The sequence below is a fragment of the Lates calcarifer genome, linkage group LG6, assembly GCF_001640805.2.
Source record: "Lates calcarifer isolate ASB-BC8 linkage group LG6, TLL_Latcal_v3, whole genome shotgun sequence".
Classification (NCBI taxonomy): domain Eukaryota; kingdom Metazoa; phylum Chordata; class Actinopteri; family Centropomidae; genus Lates; species Lates calcarifer.
The window spans coordinates 23,137,959-23,149,626 of record NC_066838.1 but is presented as its reverse complement, the minus strand read 5'-3'; the positions used below and the strand labels follow the sequence as shown (position 1 = coordinate 23,149,626).

At 40.2% G+C, this 11,668-nt stretch overlaps 1 protein-coding gene across 1 annotated transcript in view; it reads left to right on the top strand.

Annotated features, from left to right (window-relative positions):
* The first annotated feature begins 782 nt into the window (after positions 1-782).
* vwa5b1 (von Willebrand factor A domain containing 5B1) overlaps positions 783-11,668 on the top strand; it is a 28,208-nt gene continuing 17,322 nt past the window's right edge. The window contains exons 1-7 of the mRNA XM_018686432.2: positions 783-2,734; positions 5,204-5,360; positions 5,561-5,722; positions 7,741-7,960; positions 8,133-8,287; positions 9,182-9,313; positions 10,711-10,835. Of these exons, the coding sequence (XP_018541948.1) occupies positions 5,222-5,360; positions 5,561-5,722; positions 7,741-7,960; positions 8,133-8,287; positions 9,182-9,313; positions 10,711-10,835 (933 nt within the window). The 5' untranslated portion in view covers positions 783-2,734; positions 5,204-5,221. The remainder of the gene's footprint in view (positions 2,735-5,203; positions 5,361-5,560; positions 5,723-7,740; positions 7,961-8,132; positions 8,288-9,181; positions 9,314-10,710; positions 10,836-11,668) is intronic.

Below are 11,668 nucleotides of genomic sequence, written 5' to 3'. Positions count from 1 at the left end.
GGGAATCTGCTTATTATTTCATAACATCAGCTTATGTCAGCCACAATTCAGTGGCCTATCAAGAGGTTAAAGTTGTTAGAGAAAGCTAATCATGTCTGTTGACTATTTAACAGTTGTCATTACTTTATTGCTTATCTCTCTGTTTGAAAGTAGTTGTTAGTTATTTTTCTAAGTAGTTTATTGTCTTTGTTATGCAACTGTGGCGCAATTTGTAACAGAATAAAAAAAAGACAACGCTTGAACACATTGGATTTTACATTTACGAAGTTTATGGGGACAGCCTGAATGCACCGTAGCATATTTCTCGTGAACCTGCTGACACACCCATCAGAGATGAGCTGCACTGAACCACTAGCCTACATGAAAGGTATTACACCGTTTAATGGCGATGAACTAGTGAAATGCTTACGTAAATCCATAAAAAAGTAATTGCAATAATATTGCACATAGAAAACGAATAGAAAACATACTAATATGTTTTCTATTCGTTTTCTATTTTATCTTTACTTTCTGTATCGTAAATCTTATCTCTGTTATGTCGTTATCTGAAGTGCATGGTGATTTAACTAACACTCATTATATTCATCTTGACTTGCGCTAATATGTATGAGTTGACCTGTTTTCTAGTTTAAGTACAAGTTTATCTGTAGGCCTGTACTCATTTTGTCATGTAAAGTATCAAGAAAAGCACTCAATTTATAAAAAGTGTTACTGTTTATTATCCTTGCTCTTTTTACAGTAGAGCTCCAAGGAATGGTTAGTTAGTTTTTCCCTATATAGTAGGAAAGTTAAAGGGAAACTACACTTAAATGTAGCTGATGTTAGATTTTGTTGTAAAAAAAATTAGAAACAGCAGCAACTTTGAACAAGGAGTGCAGCTCATTATCAAGTAAAAAGTAAATAAATGTCATAATATCCCTGAGCCCAAGGTAATGTCTTCAAACTGCTTGGTGAAGATGTTCTATTAACTACTAATACCTAAGACAAAGACATGCTTTCACACATTCTCACTATTGTGAAACTGAAATGGGAGAATGTTTGGTATTTTTGCTTGCAAAAATTTTGAAAAGATAACTGCTGATGAATTTCCTGTCCATTGACTAATTGCCTAAATGTTTTAGCTCTAATGCAGCGCAGGTAAACTCTGACTCCGGACATAGAAACAGAAATATTTTAGGAGCATGAAATGCATAAAACATTCATCAGAACTTCCCGTTCAGCAATTAACAGCATGCGTATGATGGAGACACAGACTCATTGTTCAAAGTAGAGATGATGCAATTAGTGGACTAATTGATGACTCAGTCGTGATTTTTCAAGCAAAAATACCAAACATTCTCCAGTTCCAGCTCCTCAAATATGAGGATTTGCTACTGTTCTTTGTCTTATGTGATTGTGAACTGAACATCTTTGGGGTTTTTCGTACTATAATCTTTATTTTTAGGGTATTTGTCTCTGTTTTCTTACATCTTGACCAAATGATTAATCCAGAAAAACAGAATCTGCATATTGATTATAATGAAAATAACTGTTGCTGTCGTTCAAAGTCACGTAAACGTAACTTCCAAATCTAAGCGGATTTGCCTTAAATCCTCACACTGTTCTGTGGTTGTTGTGAGAAAGAGAGGAAGTGAGCGTTGGTGTGTAACTGTGTTTGAGAGGTTGAGAAACAGATAAGACAGTGAGAGGGCTGCGGGTGGAGGGGGAGGCAGTGGTGGAGGAGGGGGGGTGTGCAGACCAAGTTTTATTGGCTGCAGGTAAATTCAATTTGGAGGCGGATGCTGAGTTTCAGCCAACTCACCCACACACACACACAGAAACACACACAGAAAAGCACACAGACACCATCTACATTTTCGAGACGACACCAAATGACTTTATAAACACATATTAATTGTCATGGTAACCCCCGCCAGCTAAAAAAAAAAAAAAAAGAAAAAGAAAAAGAAAGAAAAAAACAGATGGATCAAACCGAGTGATCACAAAACACAGAGACAGCCAAACACCCACACGGTGGATTAAAAACATTAAGGGCTTTCACACCACAGAGAGGAAGAGAGAGACCTTATAGGTGATATGAGGGAGACATGTAATGCACCCTCACCCACCCATCTGCTCTTTCACACACCCTCTCTTTCCCCCCACTCTCCTGCTGTTACGGTACATGTCACTTATGCTGATCCCTTGCTATTAAAAAGGATACCTGGATGGTTCCTGTTGTCATCAGTGTCAGGGAGGGCTGGAGTGAGTGGGTGATGCTGATGCTTTGAATGCGTAGGGGATGGGAAGGGGGATATTTATTGGAAGAACTGGACCCTCTGTCTCAGCTCCCCCCTCTCCCTCTCTCTCTCTCTTTCTCTTTCTCTCTCAAAGCCCTCCAACTCCAGCATCCACAGGGAGGGGGAGGAAAAGGAGGAGGAAGAGGAGGAGAATAAATACAGTTTCTTTTTTGCAACCACATGTTGCTGTGCTTGATTCAAGTGCTGCAGTAGCTCCAACCTTTCCATCCCTTTCCTTTGCATTGTACGTCTAACTAACGATGTGGCTGCTGCATCTGTAGTTTCTGCCACCTGTGGCAGCACTCCTATTCCCTCTACGCCACAGAGAGACAACAAAAAAGGGAAGCTGAGAGAGGTCGGAGAGGAGGAGGAGGAGGAGGAGGATATCTTTCATGATAAGTGGACTTCTGACAGAAAGAGATCCTCGCTGCATATCCAGTTGACACAAATGAAAGGTAAGATAATGGGGCTGATACTGTGATCACATCAGATGCATTTTAATGCCGCAGCGTGTCTCTGTGATGATGCATATATTAAACATCCCTGTCATTTGTTTTAAATCAAGAAAAGGTCAGCCAGTGAGATGATGATTAAAACTGCCAGTGATCCATCTTGATTGTGTGCTGTAAACAGATACTGTATATACACAGTCAGTGTGTTTCAACAGGTGGCTACCACAGCATCTGCTCTCTGTTTTGACACTAATGAGTGCAGAGGAGTGTGGCAACGCTGATAGAAAATGTTGAGAGTTGATGGTTTGCTGGTCTTTTAGCAAACCCCTGGAGAGAGGCAGGGTGATTCATGTGAGTCAACCAGGAGAGAAGCAGCCTGGGACTGCCACTTTTAACACTAATTACTACAAGCTGAAAGACTGTAAAGGAAAAGATGCTTTAGGAAAAAAAAAGAAAAAGAAAACACCTGCTAAGCTCACGGAAATGTAGTTTTTGAAACACAATGCTAACTTATTTAGAATTTAAATGCAAATCCCCTCTAACACATGAGATCGATCTTTAATTTCACATTAATTTGTAATCATTTAATAACATATTGACAATGTCTTTCACATTACTTGTGGTGTCATCTTGGTAGCAAAGGGATATTTTGCTGTCCAGCCAAGCATGAATTTTTCCTTCAGAAGTCTCTCTTTATTCACATGTAAAGAGGAGATTGTTTCTGTAGAGAGACAAAGGGATGATATCTCTGTCTGCTTCTCAATCTGTGGCTGACTGGACACATGATGGCACTGTTGAGACAGACAACAAAATAGTCTGTAACTGCATCTGCATGACCTTTTCTTCGGCATGAATAACCATGTGGTGCCTAAAACCCCAGTTAGGCTATTAGGAAGACTGATTGAATTAGATATTGATTCTGAAGGACTTCTTATGCAGCCAGACTACGAGTGTGAAAGTTGTGTCCTGGGAGACCGGTGTGAATTTTTCTATGTGAATATAATTTGGTGATCTGTGTGATGGACAGAGATCGCCTGGTGTTTTAATTGCAATCAGTCACGCTGCCACAAATGAAGGCACGCTCTCAGAGATGCTACTGGTCAGTCCGCAAGCGAGCAAGCAGAGCTGTCTCTATGGAAATTGCTTTCGTCATAACACTTCCTATCAAGCCTGTGCTGGGGCTCTGGTCGTGCAGCAGGCACAGACCCTTGACAGCACATAACCAAGATTGCTGGTGGAGAGGGCGACATTAACAATGATGCATAGCCCTGAAGCAACAGATAATTTTATTGTATAACTTACATAATTAGCAACGCTCTATTCTGCCACAAGCATTTTAAATGCAGCTAAAGTTTCTTTTTTTCCCCTGTCAAATGGCACCGAATGCTGCTTTTTTCCTCTCCTATTACAGCATTGGTGTTTTGTAATGATGAAACCGCCTTAAATTTGTTTTATTGGTATGACCTTTATCTCAAAGGCTCTAAATGATCTCTGTCACCCTACCTCAGGCTCCTTGGTTTTACATCACATTGCAGAAGATTACTGAAGTTGGAATACCTAAAAAATCTGAAGCACTGAACTCACATCTAGATAGCAGCTTTCATCCTAGTTTTGGATTCTGTAATGAGACCCTGCTATGTGTTTGATGTTTTTTGATGTTATTACTGTGTGGCACAAGTGATGAAAACAAAGACAGGCTTTCTACTATGTTCAATATTGAATAAATAGATGAGTTATTAAAAAATAAAAAGTCATATGAGTACATGTACAAATTAAACAATAATCTGAAACACAAATTATATTATTATGAAATGCTTTTGTGTTATAGTCCTGACATTTGCTACCAAATTTAGCCAAATAGCTCCTGATGGCAGTTTCACAGTAATTTTTAATCTTCCACTTCCTTTTATTTATTTAGCTTAACTGGGGTGAATATGCAACCTAACTAGCCAGGGGTTTTGATCTTATTAAACATCAATGAGAGGAACTAGTGTTGAGAGCTGCAGTAAATATTAGCTAGTTTATTCAGAGCTATTTCTGCTTTGTTTTGCTTGTTAAGATGTTTACATGTTTTATCCATCCATACATTATCTATGTCACTTATCCTTAAGAGTCAGCTGACGTTGGGTGAGAGGTGGGTAACACCCCAGATTGATTGCCAGTCTACTGCAGGACTGACATTTAGGGACAAACAACCATTCACATTAACACCTACAGGCAATTTAGAGTCATCAATTGACCTAAATGTGTTTGGACTGTGGGAGGAATCTAGAGAACCCACACAGGCACAAAGAGAACATGCAAACCTAAGACATTTGAAAATGAAATAACATTTCATAATGTCTTTTTAAAATTGATCTAATGTTGAACACTCGGAGGTTCCATATTTTGCCCGTGACAGATTTTGTCTCTGATATTAAGTGTCATTATCTGATGAGTTTTTCTTTTCTTTCACATGTGACAACAAACCAGAGTCCTAAAACCAGCACCATGCCTGGACTCATTAACAAGGAGAACCGGAGCGCCCTGCCCCTCAGTGTCTCTGACATCACTTCATGTGTCAGGGGTTATACTCTGGCTCTGACAGCCTCTATGACCTATGAGAATATTGAAGATCATGCAATCGAGGGTAAGCGTGTACTACAGGAGACTAATTTGTTTACCTCGCTTAGGTGAACGCTAGCCACTTTGAATTAATTTAAATCCACCTTACACTCTGAAAAACTGTTGAAAATTTGATTGTATTGACTGAATATGTGTAATTGCTTCTTTGCTGCCTCTGGTTCATGCACTTATTTCTGTTTTTTTCCCTCCTGTATTGCCTTTTAGGGATCTTCATTTATCCACTTGAGGAAAATTCCATTGTTGTAGGGTTCGAGGCGATGATATCCAGTCAAATTATAACACTGCAAATCAAAGACAAGGCAAAAATAGAGGACTGTTATCTCGACTGCTGCAACACATCTAATGGAGCCCTGCAGAGTGGCAGTGGTAAGATTACAGATGCACTAATCAATATTTTTTGCATCAGATCAAATGACTATGTAATGTGAAAGGATCTTAGCACTTTTATCCAAAATTAGGGAATATCTAGTGAACATAGAGGCAGATTTATCAGCTACAACGCCAGATATTTCCCTCAGGAGTCAGTGGGGGACAAAACAGAACTAAAAGACACATTTGGCGTATCAGTTTTACAAGGTGATATCACTGTTGCTTTCCCTAAGTGGTCCAAAAAATCATCCAATGCAGGTTTAAAAGGGCACTCTATCAATTGTACACATGAAGGTCAGTTTACTCGTCCAAAGGAGTGGTACTTAACCTGTGAGAAAACTTGAATAATTACTCCTGTGGCTCTGGAAAGAGCTGAGAGCTAATGGTTCAGAGAGGGGTCAGAATGTTTTTATAGAAAGCCTTCATTAAAAACTGAGAGTGTAGAGTTTGAAAAGCACTTACCCATTAACCACACTATGAGGGTCTAGGGAAAGACATCGTAGTATACACCAATCAGCCATAACATTATGAGCACTGGTGGATGAAATGAATAACATCGATCATCTCGTTATAACACAGTGCTCTGCTGAGGAACCTTTGGTCCTGACATTTGGACATTATTTTGTTACGTACCACGCCCCCTAAATATAGTCACAAACCAAGCACATGCCCCTCCAATGGCAACAACACTCCCCAATGTCAGGGGCCTCTCCCAGCAGGATAATGTTCCCACCACACCACAAAAACTGCTCAGAAATGTCTTGAACACGAAGAAGAGCCAAAGCTGTTGACCTGGGCTCCAAACTCCAGATCCCAATCTGATTCAGTATCTGTGAGACCTGCCTAATATTGCATATTTAAAACAGCTCTGACCTGTTGGGGCTTGGACATGGGATCTCTGAAGATCTCCTATAGTGTCTGGCACCGGGACATTGGCAGCAGATTTTTTGGGTCCTGTGGGTTTTGGGATGGGCCCTCCATGGATCTGACTTGTTCTGGATCATCCCATAGATGCTGGGTCAGATTGGAATCTGGGGAGTCTGGAGACCAGTTCAACACCTTGGGCTCTTTGTCGTGTTCCTGGAGACATTTCTGAGCTGTTTTTGTCGTGTGGTGGGAGCATTATCCTGCTGGGGGAGGCCCCTGACATCGGGGAGTGTTGTTGCCATCAGGGGTGTGTGCTTGGTCTAAAACAATATTTAGGTGGGTGGTACGTGTCAAAGTAACATCCAGATGAACGTCAGGACTAAAAGTCAGAATATCTCTGTCTCTGCTGCTCTGATTTAGACCATTCTTTTTTAAACCTGTCTCCAAATTTTCTGGAAGGGGAATACTGAAATGATGGAGCACCACTTTAAGTCTTCTGTTAAATTAGTATGCACATGAAAATCTAACACGTAGTCACCAAATGTACAGTGTTCATGTATCTAAACAGTGGTTAGTGTTAGGGAGAAATGAGTTTTCTTTCATTTTATTTTTCAAGAGCCAATAGAAACAATGTGATGTGACATTAAGATAGCATTATAGTCGACTATGTTATACTTAAAAAAGAGCACTTTCTCTAACACCCTAACATTCCCAACTTGCACTTACTGTGCACTTCTTCACCAAATCTCCTTGCACTTCGTCTTATTGAACAGATTTAGTACTTAGTGCTTACTCCAAGGTCTCCTACTGAAGCTTGAGTGTTGTACTTCACCTGTAAGTTGATTTGGATAAAAGCATCTGCCAAATGAGTAAATGTGAGTAAATGTAAATAGAAATTCCTTCTCTGGAATTAACTCTGAGAGCGCTCTCAGATGTAAATCAGCAAAAAACCAGAAAAAAGTCATTCCAGTGCTCTGTAATGGGGCTGGCGTCTATTTTAGAGATTAAAATGAGAGAAATCAGACATTAAAGATAACTCCAGGCAGCTTCTGGACAGCTTTAGATTAGCTGGGATACCCTGAGAGTCATACAAGTTCATTACATTTTTTAAAAAAGGGGTTGTTTACTAATTTAGTCTGGTGTTACAGGACACATAGTGTTGGATGAGGATTTGGAGAGGACAGTGTTAGTGGTTAACCTTGGGATCATCCCCCCTATGGAGACCGTCCATATCCTGGTCAGTACCTCCTCTGAGCTCTCCACCCTGCCCAGTGGGGGCATCAGGGTGTCATCCCCATCGGTGTGTACGCCTCGAGTGCAGAGGACCATCAACGAGGAGCAGGGACTGTCCCCAAATTTCTCTAGAGCGTAAGAAAAAAATCAAATAAACTCAAGAAAACACCTTGTTACATGTTGTGTATTTTAAAATGAGATTTAGTCTGTAAACTGAAAATATTAATGGATAGAAACTGACTATACTAACATATTATATGTTCATTCAAGATGGTCCCATTTAATAGTTGTGCTTTGCCACTTTCAGGCGGGACAGGCATACCTGTGCTACAAGTCCTCACGATCAAACCCCCAACTCCCCTCAGCTGTGGTTGGCCTCACTGCTGGAGGAGGAGGCCATAAACTCCATGGACTATGAGTTTAACTTCCAGCTGGAGATACGCGCTCCTTACCTCCTCGCAGGTCAGAGAACTAACCATTACTCCACTCATCAACTGTGGGATACTGATTCTGCCTGTGTGTATAATAGTATAACAGGCACAATCACTTGAGCTATCCTGTAATCAGGCATTGTGCCTCAGTGCTCCTTGACAACTCTGACATCAGCGAGGGTTGAGATTGTGATGCATCCTGCAGTGAGGCGCAGAAAAAAATAGCCTCAGCACTGTTCATTTGTGTGTATAGCAGATTCTGAACTGAGCTTGGTTTTGATAACATAAGTGGACAACGCTCATGTTGGAATGAGGGAATGTTTGGCATTTTAGAAAACATTTTTTGTTCTTGCCAAGGGTTAGATGAGAAGATATCGCTCTCGTGTCTGCGTGTTCAGTATGAAGCTACAGCCAGGAGACAGGGGAGCTCCTTAATTACAGTTTTTGCACCAGATTAAACCCCCGTTAAACCACAGCCAGTGAGTTTTCAGAGGTGCTGGCAGCTTTGCTGGAGATTTTGTTACTTATGGACAGAGCCAGCTAGCTGTTTCCCCCTGCTTTTAGTCTTTATGCTAAGCTAAGCTAAGATAAGCTAAGCTAAGATTAAATAAGATAAGTCCTGGCTGTAGCTTCATATTTATCTTACAGATGTGAAAGTGGTATCAATCTTCTCATCTAACTGTTGGCACAAAAGCGAATAAGAGTATTTTCCAAAATGTTGCATTATTCCTTCACTATAAACTTGACAACCTGGTGTTGTTGAATTATTGATTCTTCATTTTTGCTCGAACTACAAGAGTCATTGAAAGCATCAGAACAACAGTAATTTTGAGTCACTTGTTTTGGACTTGCTGGTTGGTTATTGGTTATAACTGGAGGTGAAGCTGCTGGTTATTTGATCTGCTATGGTTTCTGCTCTGTGTAGGTGTAGAGAGCCCTTCTCATGCCATCCGAGCTGATGCAGACCCTCTGGCTCGCTCTGCCACCAGTGTCGTCATCACCCTGGCAGACAAATACACTTACGACTGTCCTGTCAAAATCCTCATTTACCCCAGCGGTAGGTGTACAGCTTCAAAACTCACTTACAGCATGACCCTGCAATTAGTCTCAAGTACAGTATTTTGAAATTGTTTATTTCGGCTCTGTCAAGCTTCTCTTACAGCATTTTTGTCCTGTTGAGATTATAATCAAATCAGTGGCAGGGTGATTCACTGCCTCATATTGTGTGTATGAGAGCCTCATCAGGAAAAAAAAGGTCCTCCTGTTATTAATGTATAACATGCCAGCGGAGTCAGACTCCATTGTGTGGGTGTGCAGTGTCAGGCCTGTGCTCTCGTCTCACCCTCATTGCTGTCTTGACCTACAGTATGTGTGGGCTAGTTGTCTCCCAGAGGCAGGAATGAGCCCCGGACTCGCTGATCCAATAGGCCTCTTATGAGGGCTTTGTTCGCAAACAGACCTACGGCCAGTGCTGGGCAATTTAATTCAGCTCAGACCAGCGCTGCACTTTCAATCACAACATGGATGCTCGACTCGAGAAGAGAGATGGAGGAAACTGAGCTGCATTACAGGCATGCATGTGTTTTGTAACAAACTATCATCATCTTGGTTGATAAATGGGCAGAAACGCAAACTATGTGTCATAAAAATTTGTCAAATTTAACTGAAGACATCAGTGAAAACCAGTGGGCTGATCTAGTCTGATCTCTTTTTTTGTGAGTATTTCCCAGTAGTATAGAACAATGATCCCAAATAATCCTTAATCAATCACAACAGCAGAAATTGGATGGATCAATGGATGTATAGATTTACAGATGCATGAATTTTACATAAGATCAGAAGTCTTGAAAATCATCACTGGTGATTTTTGTTTTTTTGATTATAGCTAAACTCATTTTATATCCAATGCTAAAAAACATAATTACAACATTTGTAAGTGAAATTTGAGTCTTTCAAAGACATTTTAATACCACATAGACCAAATAGACCACAATTTAATACCTGTTTCAGGGTCATTCTGGCCAAAGAATAAAAGATGTCAATGAAAACCAGTGGGGACGATAAGGCCCAGTACATGACTTGGACCTGAATAGGCAGCAGAAAATGGATGGATGAATGGATGGGTGCATTCACCAATTAAAGAATAAGTAATTAATTTAAAGTCCATCTGAATTTCACACAAGGTCAGAAATAAGAGTCCAGATCCCCTGGATTCACTCAATCCTCTGAGCTCATTTTGTTTCCTTTAGACCCAGCTGTGATACAGCATCTTTATATCCAATCACCTCTTAATTTTCAATCAATATAGGGATAATTCTGCACCACAGATTACTGCTCTCCCCCATCCTGTGCTGCTGCTACCTGGTGTCAGTTTCAGGCACTGTCCATCTGCTTTACAATCTGTCTGTATTATATTTAGTAATGTCTTTGCCTTGACCAACTGTGTCACTTTAGAGCCTCATCTGCCGCATGTGCTCATCGAGAACGGAGACATGACACAGGAGGACTATGATGAGTATCTTCATGGCCGGAGCGATTTCATCAAGGCCACCAAGAAGGACTCCAGCAATGAGAGGAAAGTGAGTGTACCTGAACTGACAACAACATCGTACCAATATCATTTCATGGAGAATGGTAAAGACCACACGATAGCACAGTATCATGAACAATATTATTTTTGTGGAGCTGCAGTGATCTTGTCACATTATTTTGTTATATCTTGCAATATAATGCAATCCAATCCAATGATACGGCAACCTTTGGTTCCAAAATTATTACAGGTTTGAATCAGCTCCTGTCTGACACAGTCTCAACAAAAATTGGACATTATGACCTCTGCACAAGCACAATTTTTACCTGTTTTATTGAATGGAATAGTATAGATTTTGCTGATGTTCGTGACACTGTGTCCACCCAGCATGAAAGCGTATAGACAACAGTTTGTACTTTGCTCAAAAACTTGTTCATATATCTGCTCCTGTAATTGAACACTTTTACCGTAATGTTACCCAAATTTTTTTTTAAATTAAATTATACTGAGCAACAACTTGGGACCTGTTTTTATCCTATATTAATTCACATTTTGGAAAAATAATTATGCTAAATGATTCATCTAATAATCTAATGTAATAATTATGCAGTTTCTATTTCCAGTGCATCAATGGATTTGCTGAAAACTCCTAACAAGAACTTAAAAACGTAACGCTTCTCAGGCAAGCTCCGCAGTTATAAGTGCCTCTTCTTGCTATGATTTCTAAGCGTGTTTATGGAGGTTCATTGCAACAGACATCAGAGATAATGACACACTTATAAAGTGTAAGTAAAACTGAATCTAAAAGTATATTACCATGTCAGTGTGTTCAGATTTGACTGAGTTATGATTCTGACCTTTGACACAAAGTGCTGCAATTGG